At 50.5% G+C, this 25,499-nt stretch overlaps 10 protein-coding genes across 10 annotated transcripts; 4 read left to right on the forward strand and 6 right to left on the reverse strand.

The window, feature by feature from the left end:
- Positions 1 to 482: 482 nt before the first annotated feature.
- On the reverse strand, positions 483 to 722 carry PPTG_08572 (hypothetical protein; the record flags this gene model as incomplete). Its single annotated transcript, XM_008902693.1, has 1 exon — positions 483 to 722. One exon carries the CDS (start codon positions 720 to 722, stop codon positions 483 to 485), a length of 240 nt encoding a protein of 79 aa, XP_008900941.1.
- A 1,476-nt stretch (positions 723 to 2,198) lies between these two features.
- Positions 2,199 to 2,870, reverse strand: PPTG_08573 (hypothetical protein; the record flags this gene model as incomplete). The annotated part of the gene is made up of 1 exon (XM_008902694.1): positions 2,199 to 2,870. One exon carries the CDS (start codon positions 2,868 to 2,870, stop codon positions 2,199 to 2,201), a length of 672 nt encoding a protein of 223 aa, XP_008900942.1.
- A 1,552-nt stretch (positions 2,871 to 4,422) lies between these two features.
- On the forward strand, positions 4,423 to 4,590 carry PPTG_22267 (hypothetical protein; the record flags this gene model as incomplete). Its single annotated transcript, XM_008902850.1, has 1 exon — positions 4,423 to 4,590. The coding sequence occupies one exon, from the start codon at positions 4,423 to 4,425 to the stop codon at positions 4,588 to 4,590; it is 168 nt and encodes a 55-aa protein (XP_008901098.1).
- A 1,230-nt stretch (positions 4,591 to 5,820) lies between these two features.
- On the forward strand, positions 5,821 to 7,309 carry PPTG_08574 (hypothetical protein). Its single transcript, XM_008902695.1, has one exon. It carries the CDS (start codon positions 5,949 to 5,951, stop codon positions 7,089 to 7,091), a length of 1,143 nt encoding a protein of 380 aa, XP_008900943.1. The 5' UTR covers positions 5,821 to 5,948; the 3' UTR covers positions 7,092 to 7,309.
- A 1,022-nt stretch (positions 7,310 to 8,331) lies between these two features.
- Positions 8,332 to 11,203, forward strand: PPTG_08575 (hypothetical protein). Its single transcript, XM_008902696.1, has 2 exons — positions 8,332 to 9,932; positions 9,991 to 11,203. The coding sequence occupies exons 1-2, from the start codon at positions 8,421 to 8,423 to the stop codon at positions 11,083 to 11,085; spliced, it is 2,607 nt and encodes an 868-aa protein (XP_008900944.1). The 5' UTR covers positions 8,332 to 8,420; the 3' UTR covers positions 11,086 to 11,203.
- A 47-nt stretch (positions 11,204 to 11,250) lies between these two features.
- PPTG_08576 (ribosomal protein S16) lies at positions 11,251 to 11,658 on the reverse strand (the record flags this gene model as incomplete). Its single annotated transcript, XM_008902697.1, has 2 exons — positions 11,251 to 11,451; positions 11,551 to 11,658. The coding sequence occupies 2 exons, from the start codon at positions 11,656 to 11,658 to the stop codon at positions 11,251 to 11,253; spliced, it is 309 nt and encodes a 102-aa protein (XP_008900945.1).
- A 308-nt stretch (positions 11,659 to 11,966) lies between these two features.
- On the reverse strand, positions 11,967 to 12,495 carry PPTG_08577 (hypothetical protein; the record flags this gene model as incomplete). The annotated part of the gene is made up of 4 exons (XM_008902698.1): positions 11,967 to 12,052; positions 12,126 to 12,200; positions 12,263 to 12,417; positions 12,488 to 12,495. 4 exons carry the CDS (start codon positions 12,493 to 12,495, stop codon positions 11,967 to 11,969), a joined length of 324 nt encoding a protein of 107 aa, XP_008900946.1.
- Positions 12,496 to 12,556: 61 nt separating this feature from the next.
- PPTG_22268 (hypothetical protein) lies at positions 12,557 to 13,042 on the reverse strand (the record flags this gene model as incomplete). Its single annotated transcript, XM_008902851.1, has 1 exon — positions 12,557 to 13,042. The coding sequence occupies one exon, from the start codon at positions 13,040 to 13,042 to the stop codon at positions 12,557 to 12,559; it is 486 nt and encodes a 161-aa protein (XP_008901099.1).
- Positions 13,043 to 14,791: 1,749 nt separating this feature from the next.
- On the reverse strand, positions 14,792 to 21,815 carry PPTG_08579 (hypothetical protein). Its single transcript, XM_008902699.1, has one exon. The coding sequence runs from the start codon at positions 21,599 to 21,601 to the stop codon at positions 14,915 to 14,917; it is 6,687 nt and encodes a 2,228-aa protein (XP_008900947.1). The 5' UTR covers positions 21,602 to 21,815; the 3' UTR covers positions 14,792 to 14,914.
- A 2,033-nt stretch (positions 21,816 to 23,848) lies between these two features.
- Positions 23,849 to 24,106, forward strand: PPTG_22269 (hypothetical protein; the record flags this gene model as incomplete). Its single annotated transcript, XM_008902852.1, has 1 exon — positions 23,849 to 24,106. One exon carries the CDS (start codon positions 23,849 to 23,851, stop codon positions 24,104 to 24,106), a length of 258 nt encoding a protein of 85 aa, XP_008901100.1.
- Positions 24,107 to 25,499: the final 1,393 nt, after the last annotated feature.

Below are 25,499 nucleotides of genomic sequence, written 5' to 3' on the forward strand. Positions count from 1 at the left end.
CCCTCAAGTGAGTACTTCGTCCCCTTCAGACCAGGGACACGTGAACGGTCGTTCACTTAGAGTTTGTATACTCTAGAGGCAATAAACTTCCTCTGCACAAGGTGCTGTGTGACCCCGTCACAGTACGAGACGAATACACTTTTCCTTCATAGTGGTCGCGACGCAGCAAGAGGACGATGTTGTTGTCTTGCATCAAGTGGTGGTATGGAGTTACTGGGTAATAGTTTTAACTTTTTTTATCAGTATTGCTCAATACAAATCACAACAACGGATCTAAAAATATATTCATGTCGGCAGGTAGCAAGATTTCGTGAACGCAAACAAAGTATGGCATTTTTTATGATGTAGTGTCAAAGTGGGAAACACACACTATAACGATACATGCACTTCATGTAGGAGGCTGAGTCGAATCTGCCTCAATATACGACGACGCTTAAATGCGTTTTCCTCGACTCTCCTGGATCTCGACGGCTGCACACATCCTAGGCGTCTCTGTCTAGAGAATAATGGCTCTCGGGGTAAGGGTGTAGCCGTGCCCAGTCCGCTCCTTCCTCCTGCACGGTGTGGTCGTTAACGTAGATATACGCGAGCATATCTACTTTCTCAACAGACAACCGGTTGCGTTTCTTCGAATGGATGAAATCCATAATGCTCCAAGCGCGCTCACTGGCCGCAGAAAATGTTGGAATAGCGAACACGAGCTTTGCGATCTCCCACATCATAGGATAGTGTTTAGCATTCGCGTACCACCAATTATGAGGCGATACTCCAGTATGATTGGCTTTGGTTGCATCTGACCACCTCCGTTTATCCCCCGCAAATGCATATAATGCACCGTTGAAATCGTCCCTAGTCACATTAAGGCGATCGAGAATGCCACTCCGTTTGGCAAAATCACATCCTTGTTTGTAGGTGTTTTATTCGTCGGCTCCTTCAAAGTGATCCAGGTTCATGTGTGGGTCAAGTGTAGAGTTGCTTAAGCCGAAGACGGGAAATTGTGGAATGCCATTTATTTAACAGAACTCGAAGCTAAGTAAACTACAGCTAGTCCCTGCGTATAGTCGAGTCGATGTGCAGATATGAAAAGAGAGCGGCAGCGCTGAGTCGAAGCCTCCTCGTGACGACGCATTCGTAGCTTCATCTTCGTTGGCTGAACAGTATCCATGAGTGAGTGGTCATCACGGCTAGCGCCATGCGGTGATCTGGTTGGCGCCCTTGAGTCCGTCACCGACACTAACTGCAAGCAGGCAACGCCGACGCTGCGGCGCCATACACATCCCTGCGTCGCCATTGGCCTGAGCCCAGGATGACGGCGGCGGACACTACATCAAGAAGGAATTGCAGCCCTATAGCGTTGGTATGCACGAAGTTCCATCGATGTCGTGCGACGCTCTTGATTGATTCTTGGAGAGGGGACTGCTGATTATCAGTGCCATGCGCAGGATGGTTTAGCAGCTCTCGAAAGCGTGAGTAGACGCGAGAGACGGGGCAGTTGTCCTACTCTACTTCGCGTAGAGCTTCAATCACGAGTCTAGGAAACCGACGACTTGCTCCAGGTTACTCCAGAATCTGGCGTCCTTGAAATAGTTCTTCACATGACGGAATTTGTCAACTGCTACTGAGCTTGACGCAGAGCGCTTTATCAAAGTAGCAAATTGTGGCGCCAGAAGCAGCTTCTTCAAGATAGTTTTGTTCTCGAGCAACCGCGACTAACAAGCGTGGACAGAGTACCAACGTGTACTGATAGATACAGACAACTCTCGACGACGACCGGAGCGCGATTTACGTAATATGTCTTGGAACTGACTCAGTACTGCGTGATGATTTCGGACATATGTCGTAATACCAAGTGCCTTGGAATGAATCTCCTTGAAGAAGTCCAATTTGCACATGTCCTCAATCAACAAGTTCAATCCGTGATCGGAGCAACCCCCTCTTAAAATCGGCCTATCTCCAATATATACCACGCACCAGTCATGTTGGTGGCATTGTCCGTCAGCACACCAGCCACCACAGCGTTCAACTTCATCAATCACTCGCCCGGGGTGGTCCGCGACATACCGGGCCGTTTCTGAAACGGTGCCAAGAGCCAAAGACGACCAAAACATCGACGGCATTCCAGGTGCCACCACCACGAAGTTGATTATGGTTGAGTGGTTCAGCTATCCGTCACGGTAGTGACAAACCTTTGTTCACACTTAGTCGAACAGCTCTCTGACGAACTTGATCGCGCGCACGACACCACTCCGCCTGCGCCTGGACGGAAACCTGACCCATGGGGCCACAAGCAAGAACGGTGCGCGAAATGTCATCGATTCAACCAGCGAAAACGGTAAAGCACATAGGTAAAACATGGTCGCCAACTTCATTTCAAACTTCTGCTGCTTCTGGATGGGCGTCAGCTCTGGTGGTTCATGCGCCGTGACGACGTCTGTAGGTGCGGCTTCACTGGCATAAGATGCCGCGGCAGTGGTAGCCGTCGTACCTCGAGCACTAGAAGTTACCCGACGTTCAACGTCAGGGAAATGATCGTGAACTTGCTGCTTGACTGTAGCCGGAGCATTGACACAAATCTTTATATGCCTTTGCCTATTTGTCCCTGCTGAGCGCTCCGAATAATCTCTTGGCAGTATGTGCATTTTGCGTGCGCTTTCAATGACCCATCCGTGACTTTTGTTGAAGTAGTTCCAAATCATATGCTTGGGACGCCCAGGCTTTCGTGCAGCTCCAGCGCGTGGGGTCCGCAACTGGACAAATGGCGAGTTGGTAACGTGCCGAGCAGCGAGTCGCGGGGATCGACGAACAAGAGGGGGTGCCATCTGCTGCAGTGAAGGAGAGGAGTCGACTTCCATAACTTGGTCGCCCACCATCGCACCCTACGTCCCTCGAAGGGTGCAAATCAAATTGAGTGCTGAGCAGAATCCCTGGGTATCGGCGGCACTGCTGCAACCAGATGATGGGTCTCGCGAACAATGACGCCAGGCTTCCGCGCGAGCTCCTAGCTAGGCTTTTGTGAAGAGACGGAGCTCAACAACTGATGATCCGAGGCTTTTCAGCTTTGATGAAGTTGCCCGAGTTGTTTTGGGTAATAATGATCAATATTGAGTCTAAGGGAAAAGTTTAAACAAATTCGATTCCTGTACTTTCATAAGTAATATATTGAGTTTCGCGTCAATTCGTAATCGCTTACCACTTACATTTTATCAAAAAGAAATATTCTTACTCGTATTTTGACATAGGCTCACAATACAAGGACTCGCCATCCCGATTTTCCAACCAATCGTAAGTGGGACCGTCTTACGGTAACACACTGTTCCTATTGGCTAAAATTGACCTGAAACTACCCAGAACTGCAAAATGAGTGAAGGAAGCGCGCAACATACCAGCGGAAGCACGGCCTGCGGGATGGCTGTAGCTGACGTGTGAACCATTCGAGATGCTTGCGTTACCAATCAAACAAGAGGGAAGTACAAAAGTAGCCTGAACGGCATTGCAAAGTGGATTCGCAAGGAGCTTGCTAAAGTCGACCACAACGCGGATCGAATCTATGGCTGCAGTGGTGAACTTAATCTAATGGAGTTCACGCCTCCGTATTTTGAGCAGTTTCTTGTATACAAGAGCCGTGATGTGAAGTTGGGACACTAAGTGGTTATCGGAGTGCAATTAAGGACCTAGGTGTCTAGCTTTGCCGCCTGAATATGGAGATGGAATGAAACAGCATTTCTCGGGAATGAAGCGCATGAAGGCTAATAGTGACCAGATCAGTAACCCGAAGACGTCCGGAAAGCAGCCGTTGACCTACTCGCTTTACCAGAAACTCTGTAAAAAAAACTTTGGAACTTAGTGATGGAGATTTTTCTTATCTCTTCCTCGTTGCTGAGCTACCTATAAATGATTCAACATTTGCTACACTACCGCCACATTTTAAGGCCACCAGTGATAGCACAATAACATCAGAGTTGAGAACGGTTTTTCCAAGTCTTGAGGATGAACCTAATTTAAATAGCATTTTGCAGTTATGTCTGGCATCGCTGGTTTTTCACGGGGAATATTTACAGCAGAATATACTAGCAAACCACACGCTGCTCTCAACAATAGTATTTACGAGTGTGAACGTTTCTTACAGCCTAGAAAAGCAACTTCAACTTGGGGATTCAAGCTGGATGAACCCGACAGGTATTCCACCCTACATTGAGCTCTACAAAAACCTTGATAAGCAGCAGCAGTCTATTGACTCACTTCCTGATAAACGTGAGCAAAGAGTGGAAGCGATATTGAAAAAGAAAGGTGTGGCAGCGGGTAATATAACGAGGGACCTTTGCGTGAAGAAATAAGAGCGTTATTAAAAGAGGTTGGGCTTGAAAAAGAGAAATCAGCGGCCTCATCAACTCCATCGCCAGCACAAACTCGCTATTATCATACATGGGTGAGAAATTTCACGTGCTTCCAAAAGACTTCGACTTTCCAAGTATCGATCCACTAGGGGCGTGGATGCTGTGGTGGTTCGGCAATCCGAAGCTTAACTACAAGAGCATACCATCGAACGATCTGGACACACCACAAAAGGAAGCAACATTGTCAGAGTGGTAAGATGCGGCATATCATAAATGGGATTGAAAAAGACCTTGGAAAACCGATGCCGAAGCTCAAAGTGTCACTAGCGAAGGTGAGTTTTTGAGAGAATTCTGTCAAATGACAACCATGTTCCATAAAAAGAGAACATTAGAGAAAGTTGTTTTGTTTCTCCTTTGTGTTGATTTATCATGTGCAACTGTAGTAGCAACAATAAATAAAACATGGAAACAACACCTGTGCTTTGATCAAAACAAGAAGTTTAGTAGTGTAAAATCTCGGGTCCTCAAAATCTTCGAATCCCCTTATAGTTTCTGCGATAAGTAACGTTAAGGCTTCAGGCCTAGTCAGTCAGGCACCAATCATTTCCTTCGTAGCTGACTTTTTTTTCTTGGATTTCCTTGAAGCCATCCTCTCCAATCTAGCACTTAATAATGGATAGTATTTCACAGCGAATTATTGAAATACTGCCCACCTTCCGGAATGTCCGGCTACACATTTATGGCTGTATTGATGCCTCTCTTGGCAGGCATTCTTGTTTGATAATTGGGAGTAACAGCAAGGTGCAAGTCTCAGCTATTATGCATTAGCTTTAGTCGTCAGATAGAGTAGGCATTTAAAGGAAATCACAATTGTCATTGCCAGCATTGTTGTCAAAACAAACAGCAAGTATTCAATCTTCCCTCCCAGCAAGAAGGTAGCGGCAGTATCGAGCACCCATGTCCTTTGACCACGAAGTACAGCTATAAAGCAGACACCTCCCGGTTCGGCGATAAACTTGAGAAGCTTCGCTTTGTTCTGTGTATACAGGTGCTTGTAAACCTCCTGCTGTACATACTGCGATGCGAACTCAAAACAGTCCTTTTAAAGTCCTCATTAACACGGTTGAGAAGCAAGTTGTACGCCACTTCAGAGTCATCCGTGGCAAGCCTTAGACAAGCATTCTTAACCCACTTAGAGTCGACCAATTGTCTTCTTTGGCTCGTTTCATACCTCAATATATACCGTGCGATGCCACCCCATCGACAAAGCACCTCTCGACGATTTCAACCGGGATACAACAGAATGCATGTTGAAGAGTGATTGAGTCAGATTTAGAAATGTAAACAATTACTTCAAAGCGATTTGTTACAAATACTTTGTTTACTGTACGGTGAGTTTTGCTTACTGTACGGTGAGTTTTGATATTTTGATAACGTGAACAATCTGATTGTCACAAACAAGTCACACTGAGCATTGCTCAGTGAGCCGCCTCGTGGTTGGCGGAATGCTGCTGTTTCTAGACTAATTCGATGTCACCAATTCACCGTGAGCCTCATTTAACCTCATTCTTCAATTTGCCAACAACAAACCAACACTGAATATCAACACCGACCATGGCCACTGCTATCGCCTCGAAACTCTTCACGCCTTTCAAACTGGGCGGCAAGAAAACTCTCGTCGAGCTGAAACACCGCGTCGTCATGGCTCCTTTAACGCGGTTGCGTATTGGAGAAAGCGGCGTTCCTACTGCTCTAGTGGCCGAACACTACGCTCAACGTGCTACAGACGGTGGACTTCTCATCGCTGAGGCCACCAACATCAGTCCGACGTCTTGCGGATTCTTTGGCGCTCCAGGACTCTTCAACCAAGCGCAGGTTGACGGCTGGAAGGCTGTAACTAAAGCTGTCCACGACAAAGGAGGCAAGATCTTTGTGCAGCTTGGGCATGCTGGACGAATGAGTCATCCACTGAACCAACCTGACGGACAACTCCCCGTATCGTCGAGTGCGACCGGCATCGATGACATTAACGCTCATGCTGTCACACGTGAAGGCCGTAAAGACTACGTGACTCCGCGTGCCTTGGAGATCGAGGAGATCCCCGGTATTGTCGCGGACTACAAGCGCGCCGCGGAGAATGCCATTGCTGCGGGCTTTGACGGCGTGGAGATCCACGCTGCCAACGGCTATCTCCTCGAGCAGTTCCTGTGTGACGGCGTGAACAAGCGTACGGATAAGTATGGAGGCAGTATCGAGAACCGCGCCCGCATCATCTTCGAGGTGGTGGAGGCCATTCTGTCTAGTCTGCCTTCGAGTCAAGTGGGAATCCGCTTGTCTCCGTTCGGTGACACGTTCGGCTGTAAGGACTCGACGCCGTCTGAGACGTACGGCTACGTTGTGAACAAACTCAACGACTACGATCTCGCCTTCGTCCATGTGATTGAACGTCGCGGCATGCACGCGGCTAACGTCCAAGTGCCGCAGGTTGGGGTTACTCGCCACTTCCGTAACGCCTACAAGAGCGTCCTGGTTACTGCTGCTGGTTACGACCGTGAAGACGCGATTAAGACAGTGGAAGAAGGCGCCGCTGACCTGGTGGCATTCGGACGCGACTTCATTGCGAACCCGGATCTCGTGGAACGTCTGCGTATCGGCGCTGAGTTTAACGCGCAGAATGCGAAGACGTTCTTCCCACAGCCGGGTGTGCCACCCGAGTCGGGCTACACGGACTACCCGTTCCTGACGCAGAAACAGTAAGACTATAGTTTTACTAGTCGTTTGGGACTTGCGCTGAGAATACCACTTTTTTATATTCTTACACACAAGCAAGCAAAGTCTCTGCCAAAGTTGTAAAGTCTGCACTAAGTCTAAAATCAACATGAGACTGCCATAAGTAGAGATTATTCCCGTATTGTAAACCGTCAAGCTTCAATATGCCTCTGTCGAATACAATCTTTTGGTTGCACAACACCACCACTCAATTGACTTCGTAGCAGAGTCACTTCTCGCTAGCGCTTGTAAAGTATAAGATTTTAGCACGAGAAACTCCTCGGAAGGTCATTTGAGTCAAGAGTCGAATCCTAGCAGATAAACTCCATCCGGTAATGTCAACATAGCATCCGCAACCATTTTTGGTCCGATCTCTTATGAGAGCCTGCCATAGTGCTGTCTGGAGGATTGAGCTCCGTCGTTGGTGTGACCCGCAAATTGACGCTATTCAATAAATTCTTTGTCTGAGAAGCAACGGGCCCGTGTTGATTGTTGCAATTTCACTAGTGCATGAATTTGCTCAGCGTTTCGCCGTGGCATATCAGCGAGAACGTCTATTATAGTACCGCAGACTCTCCTTGTTGTTGCTTATCTTTCTTCAATATGTTTCATCTTCGTAGTCAAATTCCATCCACGCGCCGTTATCCTTCGCCAGAAAGAGTTGTGGACCTTGTTCGGATTCGATCGCAACCTTTAAAAGATGCACCGTCATCTACTTCTCGATTCCATAGAGAATACGCTACCTCCTTCGATGAGTACGGAGTTTACCAGTAGCAGCATCTTTTACAATCTGAAATGAGGGTGTAACTAGGAAACCGCGAAATAATGTATGTAGGGCAGACATGCTACCATTGTAATAAAATGACAACAACTAATAAAGAACATTCGTAGTGGTTGATGAAATACAACTGAAAAAGAACTGTACCAAAAGAAATTTCAGATCGCAAATTGTCTGTACCCGTATGTTCTCATATTTTTGGTGTGAGGACGGCAACAAATTGCTCTGTGTTTTTTACGGTAGCATTATGCGCGAAACATTCGCTTCGTACCGTGGCGTTGAATTCTCTTAGCCAGGGAAAGTACCCGTGAGCCTACTGTTCGTCTCCCTGTGATCAGCAACTTCTCTTCATTAAAAAAAAAAAAAAATGAAAATACAAGTTGGAAAATAATATTTTCTTTTTTAATTAATACACAATAAATATAAAACAGGGTTACTTAAATTAAATCGGGGTTACCACCGTACCCTTTTTGCAACTTGTTGGAGACCAACCAAACCTTCGCTAGCGTCTGCACTTCCATCCACAGCAGCTTCTAGCCATGGCGTTCAAGAAGGGCGGCGGCAAGAAGGTCTCCGTCAAGAAGCAGAAGCACGGATTCGTGCGCGCCAGTAGCTCGAAAGGCAGCAATCCATTCGACGTGCGTGGCAATGCCAGCAAGCAAAAGCACGAGGTTATTGGACGTCGCGTCAAAGGCGCAGGCCGTAATGTGGCTGCAGCTCGCGCCGAGGCCGAACGCAAGCGTCACAAGACGCTAGGTGCCGAATTTAAAGCTCGCAACAAGAGCAACGTATTCAAAGACAAGCGTCTGGGCGAGCAGGACCCTACACTTTCCATGGAGGACAAAATGATGGCACGTTTCCAGACCGAACGCAAGCGTAAACTACGCAACGCGTCCGCATTTGCGTTACACGACTCAGACTCGGAACAGGATGACGACGACGCGCTGTTCTTAACGCATAAAGGCGCCAAAATCACCGACGACGACTACGATCAGCTCAATGCTGACGGTCCACTAGACGACGAGGACGACTCGGAGGAAGGCAAGAAGATGGACAGGGATATTGTCAACCAGCTGCATTTCGGAGGTGGCAAAGGAGATAACGAAGAGAGCGATGGCAAAAGAAAAACGCATAAAGAGGTTATGCACGAGGTTATGATGAAGGCCAAACTGTACAAGGCCGAGCGTCAGAAGAACAAGAGTTCGCAGGAGGATGCGACGGATAAATTGGACGAGGGCTTCGCAGATGTGCGTGGACTACTCGAGTTCCGTCCCACACGTGCAAATGGCAAGGAATTGTTGCCTAAAGAGCCCATGGATGAGTTTGATAAGCTCACACGAGAATTTGCCTTTGAGGCGAAAGCCAAGGCCACGGAGCGTCGCATGTCGCCTGAAGAGGCTGCTGCAAAGGAACGCGATCGACTGGCAGAGCTGGAAAAGAAACGTGTAGCCCGTATGAATGGCGCGGACGACGATAGCGACAGTGACGATGACGGAAAGCGTAAGAAAGGCAAGAAAAACAAGAAGAAAACCCCGCAGCTCATCATGATGCCGCCTACGGATGACGATCTCACCGATGGCTACGCAGTTGATGCGCGTTTTGCCGCTGAAGAAGAGAATGAAGAAGCTGAAGATGAAGAGAATGAGGAGCAAGAGAGTGAAGAGGAATCAGAAGCTGATTCTGAGGTGGAATCAGACGATGAAGAGGAGTCTAAAGAAGAGAAGGAAGAAGAAGAAGAAGACGAAGAAGAGCAGGACGATGAAAGTGACGAAGAAACGGAGAAACAGAAGCGTCAGCAGGACGCTGAGGAGGCTGCAGCGGAGCTTCCGTTCGTGTTTGAATGTCCGGAATCTCCTGAAGAACTGGCGGCGCTGTTTAAGCAACACGCACGTAACTCTTCTGCGAAGCGAGGCCTTATCTTGGAGCGCATCGTGACGTACTACAACCCGCGACTTAGCGTGGAAAACAAGAACAAAATGAAGCGCTTCTTCGCCGTCATGGTGCGTCAGTTCCTCATCTTCGCCGCGCGCTACGCTGGACACAAGCAAGACGTACGTTCATGACAATATGTGTATGTTTTCTTCTAGTTTCTAACCATGTTACATGCAGTTGGACTCGCTAGCCACGAACATGTACACTTTGGCTCAGCAGATGGGTGATACTGCGGGTATCGTAGTGCGTGAGCTGCTAGCTCAGCTCTTCAAGCGCTTACACAAGCGTGCATCAACGTCAGCGTGGCCCACTCTACCTGAACTACTGCTGTTCAAGGTGTTAACCTCCATTTTCCCGACTTCGGACTTACGACACAACGTGGTGTCCCCCATGGAGACACTACTGGGTGAGAGCTTGGCTCGTGGCACTGTAACGTCGCCACAGGAGGCCACGCAAGCTCTGTTCGCGGCCTCGTTGTCTCTGGATATGACGCGGTCTAAGGAACGCTTCATGCCTGAGGTTGTGAGCTTCCTGACTCGCATTCTCCGTGCCTTTGTGACGTCTAGTGATGACAGTTCGACCCAGTGGCTACGTCGGGACTTGCTGGAGTGGGTATCTGCTCAAAAAGAAGAGAAAATGCCTGCTCTACCGCGTCTCTCATTGGCTGGAAGCTCGTCTTGCAGCGGTGTGCAAGTGTTGAGCGCTCTACTGGTTCTACTGGATGTTGCATCGGCTCAGTACGCGTCGTTGCCGTCATTTGACGAGCTGTTCTACCCGCTCTACCTGTTGCTACACGCTCTTGTAAAGCAACTGGAAGACAATACGGTATCGGAAGTCAACGCGGTTATCTCGAAGCTCCACACTCGCCTCGAGTCGTGCTGGAACGCTCGTCGCCCGCTGCGACTGCAAAGTTTCGCACCCACGACGTTGCCGACATTTGCACCGCAGTTTGATGAGAATTACACGGTGCGGAAGGACAAGACGGCGCCGAAGGACACTGCGCAACTCAAGCAGTTGCAGCGCCAGGTCAAGCGCGCTCGCAAGGGAGCGGCGCGCGAACTTCGCCGTGATGCTGAGTTTATTCACCGCGAGAAGCAGAAGGAGGAGGAGGCGCGTCTGGCTGCCAAGGAGGAGAAACAGAAGGAGATCCGCCGCTGGCTCGAGGAACAGAACGCCACGTTCAACCAGCAAGTGCGCAAGGGCGGACACATGCTCAAGGGCGGAGGCTCCGCTCGTGGACCTGCTCCTCGAGCGCGTACCCCCAGGAAGTAGGCTGCACCACTGTTGCATTTGCATTTCCAATAGAAAAGTTGCATTTTACAGTTGCAATTGCCACAAAAATGAGTCCAAGATTGCAAGTGAAAAAGTGAACATGTATCTCCATCTACTCCCTTTGTTGCCATCTACAGTTAAGCTGTCCATCTCCTGTCTTGGAGTCTACTCGCGATCCTTCTTGGGCACGTTCTTCTTGGTGTATTGGCGGGTAGGAGGCATAGGCAACACGTTGGCTAGACCCAGAAGGTGTGCCACACGGTCAGAGGGCTGTGCACCAACGGACATCCAGTAGCGTACGCGCTGGCTGTTCACACGGAGTTCCTTCACGCCGTCGCTGGCGGCAATTGGGTTGAACGTGCCAAGCTGCAAAAGTAGCAAGTAGCAAGAGTTGGCAATCGTCAGAAACTTTGTTGCTTTTTGTGGCAATGAACAACAGCGTAAGATGATGCAACGCAAACGTACGATCTCGAGGTGCTTGCCATCGCGCGGGGCGCGAGCATCCGCCGCCACAATGCGGTAGAAAGGCAGGTCCTTACGTCCCCAGCGGGCCAGGCGCAATCTCACCACCATGTTCGTCCGAGCTTGAGCTTGTTGCACGAGTGAGTGGCAGCCGCACAATATGAAACCTTTGTGTGGCAAAACGTAAATATGATGTTTTCCACACTAAAACTATAGTGACTTTTTTTTTCAAATTAGTGACTGTTACAGGTTGAGAGGGCGCGAAAGAAAGCCAACCAAAACACCCATGTGGTAACACGCTGTCAGTGAATCTCTGTGTCTGTGCCTGCTGGATTTTCCTGTCTTGTATCTGGTAATGTTGTTCGCGTCTGCTTTTAGTTTCAGCTGCTGGTATCCACCTTGGCGACGAGCTACTAGTTCTAGGTCGTCTTAATGTCAGCTTCCTTCTCAATAAACGCTTTAATCTTCTCCAGCAGATCGCTCTTAACGTCTTCAGGCACCGATGCTATCCATACAATAGCAACAAGCATCACCTCAATATCCCACATTCAACTCCGCTCCTCGCTTATCAGCCGCACCTCTTCCTTTGGGTGTAATTTCCTCGATCAGATCTTCCACCGTCACTTGGTCGATGCCCTTATTCCGGATCACCTCTACATATCCATCGACAAACACTCAGTATATACACTCCAACACCCTGCACTACCCAGCCAACCTTTGCAGTGCAGCTTCATCTCATCGCGCCAGCCGCACTCGACCAGTTTGAGTCGCAGCAGCTCCTTCAGTCGCTCCTTCTCGCCGCTCTGCACCAGTCGCTCACTGATGCGCGCCTTGACCTCCTCATCCTGTCGCTGGCGGTCAGCGTGTGTCCTTCAACCAGAGATAGAGGCGTCGAAACGGTCAGTGCACGCGCAACCAGCACGACGCCGCGATAACGTACTCTTCCATCCTGGGTCAACGTAGCTGCTGAAAGGTGCTCGGCTTTTCCACCAATAGTCCGACCTGCTGCTCACCGCTCGCTTCGATTGGTCAAAAACCTCGTCGGTCTGGCTCCATGCGTTCGGACCAATTGCGTCACATCGTGGGTCTCTCTGCCTGCGCAGAGCCAGGCCATCCAAAGAGTGTCCGGTCGTGTTGCCAGCCTACAGCACCAGCGGGGAGCGCAAGTGACTCGGTTGAGGCATCCTACACTCCGTTCGTCCGCTTGTTGCGCGCGACTCGGCAGAGATAAAGGAAGGCAAAAGGCAATAGGCAACCGTCGTGCCATCGCTCGCGCCGTGGCTTTCCGTTTCCCCCCCCCCTCAATTGCCGACGCAACAATCAAGGGCAAGTTTCGTTCGCACTTGCCACTGCAACTTTCGCCCCAGTCCCGGCAACAGCAAAAACAGCTCGAGAGACAGCATGGAGCAGGCTCTGCAGCTCCCGAGACTCCACCTCGACACGTTCGCGGCTCAGCCCAAGTTCCTGGACCCCATCGACCCGCCCACGGTGCCATTTCCCCCTCCTACATGGTACGGAGACATGTTTCTCCTCTTTTCCTCTCATCTCCCACGAATTTTTTCACTCAACTGAACTTAATATTTTTTTTTATTTTTTATTATTGCGACAGGTGTGTGCACAAGCCACCAAGGTCGATTGCCTTGCTGGACGTGTATAAAGACCACGTGCTCATTGCCACGGTGAGGATTGCAACGAAGTGAAAAGAATTCGATTGATTTTTTTTAGCTGACAATTATTTTATTTTTACAGCATACTGTGGACCAAAAGGCATTTTACCTTCTTGGGAGGAACGCGGCTGTGTGCGATCTCGTACTAAGTCATTGCTCCATCTCGAGACTCCATGCGACTATAGTGCATCATGAGAAAGGCGCGACGTACCTGGTGGACCTTGGATCTGCTCACGGAACGTTCGTGGACGGATTAAGACTGACAGCGTTGCAGCCGACGCTCGTGGCGCATGGTTCCGTGCTCAAATTTGGAGCATCTTCTCGTTCCTACACGTTCAAAGTAAGTTTTTTTTTATTTTTGTTCGAAAAAAAAATTATAATTAACCCTTTTTATTTGCAGTCGTTTGATTCTCGCGAGCAAATTGAAGAAATTATCAGCAACCGCGTGGGTCTCCCACCTGATGAGCTGCAATTGCAACAGAATACGATGCTTAATTCTCAGATTACGCACCGATTGGAGCTATCGCCAACAAGGCGAAGTATGCCTCCGATGTTCCCAATGGCACCAGTGTGTCAGCTACAGCCTCATGCTCCTGATCAGGATGCACCAATGTTGATGGCTTCAGAGTGCGATCGGAGAGGTAGTGCGGATGGCGTTCAGCTGCTGGGACTTTCAGGTATTGGACCAGTACGGAAGCGTTCGCGTGGACAATCAGGGAACTCGCAGGCTTCAGGTTCTTCCGACCAAAGTGGCAGCACAGCGGACCTCAGTGTGTATCTGGACGATCCGGCTGATGAGCAACAGGGAGAGCCGAAACGCGTACACTTTTGTGGCCAACCGCCAGAGATTATTCCGGACCAAGAAGCAGAAATGGAAGACCCCGAGTCGGACGCTGTGAGGGTTCGTGAGGATCTCCGAAGGACAGAACTGGCCACCAGCGAGTGAATCTCGAAGCCTGTCTCGGATAGAGAACAGGAAACAATACAAAGACCAAGTGCGATGAAACGCAAACGCTCGGACACTAACGACGCATCCAGGAAGGTGAAGCGCTTGCGTGTAACAAGTGAACGAGCGCTGCCAACTATCTCGGAAGTGTCTGTAGATTCTTGAAATTTCCAGATCTTCCGCCGTAGCTGCATGAAGGCTACGTTAACATTTCGAGATACGAAGCACTGGAGAGTTGAGAGCTCGAGATCACCGGATGGAAGTGAAAATGCTCTCATGATGCACTTTGACTGAAGTGCATCCTTCGCCGTGCGTGGTAAGTTAGTTCTTTTGGGCAATTGTTGTAGGAGTATTCGTAATTTAAAGGCTTAAGGGAAGAAAAAAAAGCACTGATAAGCGAGTGTTAAATGCAAACGCGTGTAAGTTTTGTGAAAAAGAAACTAATGAAAAAGTTGAAGACAAAGCAGAGTTCAGTTTACGTTGAAGCATTGGTGAGCTCAAGCTGAAGTTGAAGAGTTCGACAACTCGACGAGCGTCAGAACGACAAACACATCGAGCTCTCATCTTCTTTAAGCACAAGTGACGACACCATCCTCTACCTTTTTCATATCACTTAGTAAAAAAACAATCGTCTTTATGGAAAACTTTTTTTATTACCGATATGTAAGTAAAAAAGCAAGATGCATGTCCAAACAGCAGACGTCAGTGCGTCCTAGAGTACACTCTTCATCTTGCCAAAGCCTCGACGTCCAATCTACGGCGCGCTGCCAGCAGGCGACTCGAACATCTGATAGTTCGAGTGCGACTTTGCACGCGAACGGCTAAAGTTTCTTGAACGCGCGCTGCCAGGCGTACGAGCACTGCGACGAGAAGCGCGGATACGACGCAGACGAGCACGTTCGGCCTCCATCTCGCCCTTGGTGCAGACCATTCCATTCTTGAGCGTCCCCACTGTGAACAACAGCGCCGTCGCCACCACACAGCAGCCAGTCAACGTGAACAGGTACAAGTACTCGTCTCCACTCATCGACTCGCTGGAACGGATGAATGTGGCGCACACAGGCAACAGGAAGAACACCATGAAGTAGACCGTCACGTACACGGCGCGCTGCTTGGTAGTGAACAGCCCGACACACGAGACCCAGGGCACTGACGTGATACCTAGACCGGCGAAGAAATAGAGCAACAAGCCGACAATCTGCAGCATCAGATACTCGCTGTCTCCCGTCACAAACTCCGACTTGTCGTTGAGTCCCAAAACGAACACCAGCCCAGCCATAGGCAGCAACGTACAGAACAAGATGCGCTTGTGGTCGATACGATCCATGAAGAAGAACGAGAACAAGGCACCCAGGAACTGCAGCCCCATACAGTTCACGAACATGTACGTGGCGTCTTCGATGCTGCGAAACGTGTCGGACAGGTACATGTTCACGCACCCCAGGAAGATACTGGACACGAGCATGAGGAACAATCCCATCACGAACTTGAGGAACGAAGTACCGCCGTTAGCACTCGAGTCGTCACTACCGGCCTCTTCGTCGCGGATCATACGCAGCTCCTCGGACACGCCTTCCTTACGACGCAGTACAGCCAGACAGCGTTCACACGACTCCAAACCTTCGCGCATGTAGACCCAGTACGGACTCTCCGGGAAGATGTAGACTGCTGGCGTCATGATCGACAAGATGATGGTCGCAATGAACACCTGCCACACCCAGCCCACTTCATTAGAAGACGACGAGAACCACGCAGCGAACAGGATGCCGAGAATGAAGCCACTTCCAAGAAGCAGCAACGCTTTGCCACGCATGTCACGAGTGGAAATCTCGTAGATGTACACGGCCAAAGTAGGCAGCAACACGCCCACAGAGCCTCCGAGTAAGCAGATACCAGGCATCAGGAAGCCTTCGCCACCAGACTGCACAGCACTGACGCCCAGCATACCCAGGACAGTCAGCAATCCACCAAGAACAATCGACAGTCGCCGTCCGATAAAGTAGTTCAGGAAACCAGCCACAAACGTGCCCACCATACACGCGAAGTAGAAGGCGTACGTGACCGAGCCATCGCCCACGTTACCGTCCAGTAGATCGTACGTCGTGACGTAACTCAAGAAGCCAGCAGTGCTCTCCAGAGTGGTGAATAAGTGGAACAACCAACCACATCCCATGCCTCCCAGCACACCCATGAACGCAGCCAAGGAGAACGCGTACTGCGACGAAGCCGACACGACCTCCGAGAAGCCCTTGTTGTACATCATACGCGTCTGGATGATGTTCAAGAACGGGATCGCCGACATGACTAGCAGCGGGATGATCATGGCCACGGAGAACACAAAGTCGAAGAAGAACGCCAGCTGCTGGAACATGCCCACGGTGGCGATCGACGAGTTGGCAAAGCTGTACATACGCGCCATCTCATTGATGCCGTACAGCGCCGCCATGTAGCCAAAGAACAGCGAGATGGTTCGTGTGAAGCTCACGTCGAAGATGGCAATAGTCAGCACGAAGAACACGATAACGGCCAGCACCACTACGAACGTGTAGATAATCGCACGCACTGACGACTTGACACTGCGCATGCAGCTTCCCGCCGCTCCAAAGAGTCCCATGGCCAGCACGGTGACCACGGCCGCACCGAACACCAGTCCAACCGTGAGGATCTCCCACTCCAGAGCCACCACGTACCACATGAGCAGGAAGTGGCGGCATTCGCGGAGAATCACAGTGAGACGAGCAATAGGCCTCGTGTTGTGGTACAGCTTGAGCTCTCCTTTCCACCAGCCAATCCATCCGCCCACCATCACCTTGTCTTCGTCCTGGTAGTCCTCAGCAGCGTACATCCACTTGGCCCAGGCCGTCACATCCGCCTTTGTCTTCTCCCAGTCCAGTCCGTCCGTGTTGAAGATGTACGGAGACACCAGCCACACCACAGCGATCACCCAGATAGCAAACGTCTGCACGCCAAAGCTCTGCGACGTCTGGCAGTACTCGAACGCGAACGAGTTCTCTTCTCCGGCCACGTCAAGGTCACAAATGTTGAATTGGCCGAACGCCAAGTACACCAGACACAAGCCAATCAACTCCATAGCCTTACGGTAGTGACTGGGCGCGTACGCCTTGTACAGCAGCACGAACGTCTCTCTTGTGATCTTGAATCCTCGTCCTGTAGCCTTGTACTGCGCCTCACCGTGCAACAAATTGTTATCGAAGAAGTGCATCGTTGTACCGAGTTGGAAGATAAAGAACGCAGGTCCAGCAGTGAACACCATCTCCAAGAACTGCACGAGACCGCGACGTAGACCCATTTCGGCGAAGTAAACGCAGATCAGAGGCAGCGATAGGAACAGACCGGCTTGGATATAGTACTGAGTGTTGTAAATCGAGTCCATGTCCTTGTACACGCGGTCATCGAAGCCGTAAGTCTCGGAGTTGTCCATGATCACGTCCGTCGTGTTCATGTTGTACACGATCTGCGTCTGCACTCCAGACAACGCGATGTACACCTTGCAGTACATGTATACAAACGTTGTAACAATCGTCATCCAGGTCGCGTAGTAGAAGCCCGTGTGCGAGTAATACATCGAGTTGAGTCGGAAAAAGTCCATGAACTGCCCCATACGATGCGCCTCACGTGCCAGCGACGTTTCTCCGGCACCGTTGGCCAATTTACCTTCAAACATGGAGATCTGGGATAGCGCCACGTCACGTCCTTTACCACACTGCATGAACTCAACGTGGGTGACTACACCGCCACGAAGAGTACAGTTGAAACCAGCGAACACATCTTCAGACAAGTTAATACCCTTGGAGGCCTTGGACACTCCGCCGCGCGTGATAGCCAACACTTTATCGAACACATCCGGGTGACCATAGTGCATACGCACGTACAGCGGATCAGCCAGTACACGCTGCGACAGCGTCACGAACACAAGCTCCTGCCACGTTTTAAACTTGGCAAGAGAACTGGCATTACCCGTGAAAATGTGTTCACGCATGCCAATAATCGAGACGGGTTTCTTGGACGGGTGCAAGTCAGCAGTGCACAGCAGCTGGGGCATCTTTAAGCACTCTTCGAAGTAGTGTTGCTGGTTCATATCGATCGTCTGCACGAACTCTCCGCGTGTGAACGGGATGGCATTGTTCTGGTTCTCAGGCTTACCTTCTCCCAAGATAGGGTCGCCAGGAAGAGAGTAGCGGTACACTTCGACGATCTCGTCGGCTTCGCTCTTGATCAGCACCGTATCGAACGATTTCTCGCCGTCTTCGTGCTCCACCGTGTCCACATAAGCCACACGTAAGTTCGGGTATTCGCGCAACAAGTAGTCGATGTCAGCAGCTTGCGCTTTGCCCTCTGCGCGGTGCTTCCCGTACACTTGACAGGCGCAAATGTACGAGAACTTCAGGCGCACCATATCTTGCAACTGGCTCTGCTTCTGCTCCGCCGTCTTGCCCGGACTCGAGCCAATCTCCAGCCAGTGGAGGATCTTGATAGCGTCCTCGTACATCATCATACCCTGCACAGTACGCGCCAACGTCTGGCCACGGTACGAGGCCCACAGACGGATTTCTTCCGGGTGGTTCTTTTGCGCTTCCTCAGCCGAACTCACGTCCACACGCTCCAAGAAATTATCCCATTCTTCTTGATGGATTTTCGTCAGATATTTCAGAATCGTCAAGTTTTTGCCGTCCTCCTCTACTTGCTGGAAAATCGGGTGGTTAACCAGCGGATCGTTCAGATCTTTGAGCGAGAACAATACCGTCTCAGCGTAGAATGGCGTGACGACCGAGAAGCTGCGCATTTCCTTGATAGAACGCAGTTGAGGGATGTCCATGACCAGCGACTTCATAAAGAAGCCAAGACGACGCTGCGCTTCAGTCGTACGCGGCATGGCCTCTGACCGGTCCAGAGACAGCAACAAACAGGCTCGTGTAGCCGCTCCCATGGCCGTATCACTGCAGAACAAGTTGACGAGGCCACGAGAAGCAAAAATGTAGCCATTTGCACTAGAACAGAACTTCGAGTTGCTGAACTTGCGTTGCAGAGCCGGATCCACACAGAACGACTGCACTCCGTTCAAAAAGGCCTCCATCTTGGACACAAAGTTGCGAATCACGCCCATAGAGTGCACACGAGCATCCGGAATGTGTTGAGACTGCACATCTGGGTCTGGCAGGTCCAGAATCTCCTCCAAAAGGTCCACAGCGGCCACACGAAGACTGGCAAGTTCACGGACGTTGAACGACTTGAGGAACCCTCCACTGGACGCGACCTCCTCCATCATACGGAATCCGTCAACCACGTCGGCGTCGTCATTGCCGAACAACGCGCTGATCACGTACATACTAGCAGTAAAGAACGAACGGATAGCCGAGAGACAATCATTCTCCACCAAAGTGACACGCAGTTGCGACTCTCCTTTGCCGTCTTTTGCCGTCTTGATAGCCAGCCCCATCGCCTCCGTCAACTTACCAGCAGACAGGAACACTGGCTCGAATACTTCGCCAGTGCTACGGATATCGTACTGCAGGATAGCAGCCTCTTTATCGTCCAATAGATCGCCTTCACGGAAGGAATTGACGATCTCATTCCACACTACGACGAAGCGGAGCATCATCTGAGACTCGTAGGCTGCAGCTAGAGCACTGGCTCGAGTCGAGTCGGTACCGCTAGCAGTGGCATCACTGGACCGCGCAAGAAGCGTGACAACCTTCTGGTCGAACAACTGAGGAGCGACACGGAACGCCTTGGTCATCTCCTTCGCACCACGGATCTCTCCCGTCTTCATGAGAATTCCCTGGAATCCACCGAGTAGAGCTTGGAAAATCGTAAAGTAAATCTGCGTGGCGTAGTTGAAAATAAACACCACGGGCAGCCACAGGGCGATGATAATGCCAATGTTGTGGAACGACACCAACGAGTTCTGGTAGTCCAGCGTCATGGCGTAGATACTCAACGTCGGTAGAATCAACGGACGCACCAGGATAAAGTACGACGTGATGGCTTCAACGATCCACAAAAGCAGCCAGAACGCGATGTACTTGACTTGGAACGAGAAGGGAGGCGTCATGTCTTGACCGACATAGCAACTTTCCCCCTCACGCACAAACTTAGCGGCAAATGTGCCATTGATAACTTGAGGTGCAAACGCCTGGGTCAAGAGCACCAGCAACCCAGGAAGGATGTACGCACCACACAATGGGTACAAATTATCCAGCAACGTCGTGTCCTTGTCCTCGTTCAGTGGCACGTAGATCATGATACCGAACAACACGGCAAAGCCTCCGTTCCAGAGGATACGAGTAGCTAACGCCGTGCCATAAGTGAAGGAACGCGAACTAGTTGCCGAACTTTCCTTGGAAATCAACAAATGCCAGCCGTGGCAAACTTCCATGACACATTTGAGAAATGCCATCAAACTCAAACTGAACGGAATGGCAACAACGGCAATTTTCAAGTCGCGGGTTGTGTAGGGCTCCACCACGTCGCCAATGCGACCGAACTGAACCCATCCACTTTTGCCACCATCCGGGGAGATAGTGACGGCAAATGCCAAAACCGTCAAAAGCACCAGAAACATCATGTTGAACTGGAAAATCCGGTAGTAATTGAGCACCAACGTGAGGAAACTGCGGTGTTCGTAGAACGTCTTGCCGTGGTTTTGCGTCAGTTCCTGGCCCACGTGCGTCACTGGGATACTAAGACAATGCTGCTTCCAGAAATACTCGTTAATGTCGTCGTAGTTGCGGATTTTCACATGTTCCAAGGGTTTTCCAAGTGCGTTGCGACGCTTCATGTTGCTGGCCTCGCGCCAAATGGGGCGGATCACTTGGTCCAAGTACCAGCCCTCGGGCTGCTGCTCGTGGCCCTGCGGGTCGGCGTTGACCATTGTCAGCATCTGATGGTGCAAATAGCACACACACTCTGGAATGTGACGCACGTTTGCCGCTTCTCCCCAAATGAGGAAGTAAAGCATCACATCCATGTGCAAATTACCAGAAGGCGTAGAGTGCGGAATGCCACTCCCAGTATACGTCACTGGACTCGTGTGGATAAATTTGCACCACGACCTGTAGTTGCTAAACAGCTTATTGGCCAGTTGCACGAGGTGCTGGTCTGCCGGGTCACTTGGCAAGCAACGCGCCTTGCCATTGGCCAAAAGGAGCAACACGTGCTCGCGCTGGTTGCTCACGGATCCCTCCTGGAAGCCAAACTTGGCCTTGAGGAACTCGCAGCAGTAGTCCACGGCGGCCTCGTCGTCCTGTGCAGCTCCCTTGAAGCTCGCAGGCGTCACGTCCATCGTATTGAGGCGTTTACTGAAGCGCTCCGACCGCTCCGACTTGTTGCGGCGCCGATCGGCGTCCAGCTCGAAGTAGTTGGAGCTGGCGCGCCGACGTCGGTCCATCTCGCCATGTCCCGAAGGTCCGCGCTGCGCCATGGCGATTGGTGTCAATTTCGCGCTCTTGTTGCTTTTCAAGCCTGTGCGGAAAGAGTTGGGGGAAATACCCGCAGACGGGTAGAAAGTAGTGTGTTAAAGCGGCAGGGGGTCAGACACTAGAGCGCTCCAAGTGCCTTCCTCGCGTCGCTGGGGAGTTTCCCGTTGTGACGGCACGGCACTCTCGGGCGTGCGAAAGAGGGAGAAAGCAGGCTGTCGAATCACTGGGCTCCAGTATGGAAACGGTCATGCCAAATATTCAGTGCGAGTGTCAGAGACCGGTCACATCTCTTTTCGACCAATCAAACGGTGCGAGACAAGCCACCACGAATCGAATTTCCGCCCTCCATCTGCGCGCCAAGCACCCGGGGGACTCTAAAAAAGGTTCAAATTGGGCTGACTTCGGCAGTGCATGTACATGTACTAGCTGGTGCTGAGTACGAAGTATGGTGCTAGTGCTAGATCGACTTTGGGGGCTCGATGCTGCCCGCGTTGGACAAGCGACCGTTTTAATGATCGATCATTGGCCAAAACGCACAAGATCGCTTTTGGTTGGTCAAAAGCTGAACGGATTTTTTGAGAAATTTGGGCATTTGATTGATGGGTTCTAATTTGCAGACTATCCTGGTTCATCGAATTTAGAGCTGGTTGACGGTCTCCGCGGATGTCTTCCCCGCTGCCATGCCGCCTCTCCAATTGACTTCAGCCAGATTAGAGACGACATCTGGTGGTACGATACCCCGTTGCTAGTCCTCTTGGTGCCACGCTCGAGCTGTAGGACAGACTGCTTGCCGATTTATCTTGACATTGAGGATATCTCGGGAGTCTGCGATATCTCCCAATCTGAATCGATTGGCACTCGCTCGATTACCATTTGGCTACAGAATCCGTCTTGACGGAACAAATCCATACGCAATTATTGTGTGAGTGATGGAACGGCGGCAGAGCCTCAGCCTGACGCTCAGCTGCACCTTTATATGCCGAAGGATCCTCGGCGACGATATCGGCGAGATGGCCGGATAATGCAAGCTCGGCGTAGCCTATGCCATACGTACAAACTTCGCAAGCTCAGTTTGTTGAGTCAATATTCAATGTTTATCGCCAGAATGAATACGATGGCGCCGCGCCTTCTGGGGGCGGGACGGGCGACACACGAGAGTGTAAAATGTAAGCTTGTCGTCGCTGTGGAAGCCCAAATTAAAGATCAACGTTACGGTTGGAATCTTGAGCACCACGTGAATTCATGGTGAAGAGGTGGCCTTGTAGCGTTTGTGCGCAATGAAAGTTTCGATGGAGTTGGGACCGAAACGGAGAGGTCCCTTTGATGGCTGCAACATATCGTTGAGCCGGGTTACCGACCAGTTCTCGGTGACCGCACGACTTGTCAGGAGCCTACGGCTTATGTACTGGAGGAACAGTTTAGCTTCGCGAAGGACTTCGGATGCAGCGCATACTAACTACAAGCATGGCATAGCTGCGAGGACATTGCTGCTCGTGAAGTGGTGACAAACATGTTCTGTAAACGTCACGATTATATTATGCTGCATGTTTGTTAATGTAAAGCCATATCTATTCTGGTTCTCGAGCGTTTCGGCGCCTTGTAATGTCAGGTAGGACTTCGGGCTCTAAAAGCCTTCGTAGAATATCATTGTTCTTACTGGTGCATTCACGTCAGCCACAACGCTGTTGAGTACAAGAGCATGTAGCTGCGTAAGTTGTAATTAAGAAATGGCTACAGACGGGTGTATCACCTCAAAGGCCACTTCAACTTCAGTAATGGAAAAACAGATGCTTCCTCGAGTGTCGAAAAGCTGGGCATGGAACCTGTGAACGCTTGATACTTAAGTACCAACTATCGCATTCCGATACTTGTTCTCGATCGCTACAATAAGCAACAACGTAAGTACGACATCATCGAGCCTCTCGGTGGACAAGGCTCCACTTCCCAGGCCAGAACGTGACCACGAACTACTCACTCGAAGGAAACTGTAAAGGTGTCTTGAACCTTCAGGCCGAACTCGTTATACTACATGTACCTGCGCAACTATGACCCTCACCGGTGTTCGAGACGGAGACCGATATTGGCGTTGCATTCCTCTCCTATCCCAGCGACCGATCTGATCAACGCCCAATGCTCAGAAAGTAGTTCATGGCGATAACTCAAACGTTGGTCTCCTCTTTTCCTCACTCTTCAATTTGCGCCACTCGAAGCACCCACCACTCCATCCAACAACCAACCTCTTGAAGCGCATGGTCAAGCTCACGGTTCCAATCGCCGTTGCAATGGCTGCAGCTTCGGTTCTCGTCCAAGCCTCTTCCCACCCGGGATCTCCATTAAGCCCGCACTCACAGTTCCAGCGCGACGGAAGATCAGCGAGCAACAACTTGGACCTCGGTTCTCAAGACAGCGACGCTGACTTGTCCCCGCCCCATGACTTCAGTCGGGACTTCGAGTCTCCTCCTGGTAGTAACAGCGGTGATAAGCTCCCTGGTGTCCACCACCACTAACGCCCCCCTCCAGATGCAGGACTCGTCGATCAACACTTCGATAGAAGCTACGACGGGGGGGGGGGCTCCGAATGCCAGCAAATTGCCGTCATTCCCGGATCACGACTCCTCCCACAACGATAACCACACAGCCTTTGCTAACAAAAAATCCCCCTCGTACCATCGACGTACTCGTGAATCTACGTGCAGGAAGAAGTCAACGTAGCAATCGACCCGGAGGTGGAGTTGGCCACCACCACGAGGGCATACCGCCCCACGGTAGTGTTAATGATGGTGGTAATGGTGACAAACAATTTCGTCCCCCCACCGAATGCCGGAGAGAGAACCCGGACCCCGCGCATCGTGAAGTCACCGAAAAACGGGTGACAAGCTTGACGATGACTTTCTGTCCTCGAAGTTAGGCAACAATGCTAGGAGCAATTAATTATCCTCTGCGAGCGGAGTGGTCTCGATGGAAATTCTACACGAGGACCGTTCGCAATAGTCCGAAGTGCCTACTTGGGGATGACCATCGTAGCATCATGACATTGTCGCTAGCTGCAGATTTCATCATGGTTTTATTTTCGCTATCCTCTCATCTTTTTTTTTTTTCATCAACTCGAATTCTGTTTCATTTCACGATTTTATTCAGAACAAAGTACATATGCACACAGGAAAGGATTCACTAGAAAACAATAACTCTCTGGTAGTCCATGATAGCCACATTTTGAATAGTGTCCACGACGATAGTTACTCCACTTGTACGTCGGTAAACTTTACCGATTTAGGCTTTGCGGCTACCAGGAATCCTTCGTAGCAAAGAATCGTTCTGATCGCGATAACTATAACGCGTGCAGTAGCTACGTTTTACAGGTCAGACAATCACCGAATACAAAATTACTTCGGACCTATGGAAAACACTTCACAACATGTACATGTATTAACCATGTTCTTGCTGGCTCATATGAAATGGCTAATTCGGAGTGTAGCCATTTATCACCCGGCCACTTCAACTTCATATTAGGATCGACTGTCGAAAGGACCAATGTAGTCTCGTATTATAGTGCTTTGAATAGAAGACCATTTAGAGCCGCCAAAATGCACTTGAGCTTGCTCGCTATAATAAGCAACAACATACGTAGGACATCATCGAGCCTCTCGGTGGACAAGGCTCCACTTCCCAGGCCAGAACGAGACCCACGCACCACTCGAAGGGAGACTGTCAATGTTGCAACTTCCACCCTAACACCTTATACTATCTGCGCAACTATGACCCTCACCGGTGTTCGAGACGGAGATATTGGCGTTGCATTCCTCTGCTATCCCAGCGACCGATCTGATCAACGCCCAATGCTCAGAAAGTAGTTCATGGCGATAACTCAAACGTTGGTCTCCTCTTTTCCTCACTCTTCAA

Source organism: Phytophthora parasitica, assembly GCF_000247585.1.
Source record: "Phytophthora parasitica INRA-310 unplaced genomic scaffold supercont2.14, whole genome shotgun sequence".
Taxonomy (NCBI): Eukaryota; Oomycota; class Peronosporomycetes; order Peronosporales; family Peronosporaceae; genus Phytophthora; species Phytophthora nicotianae.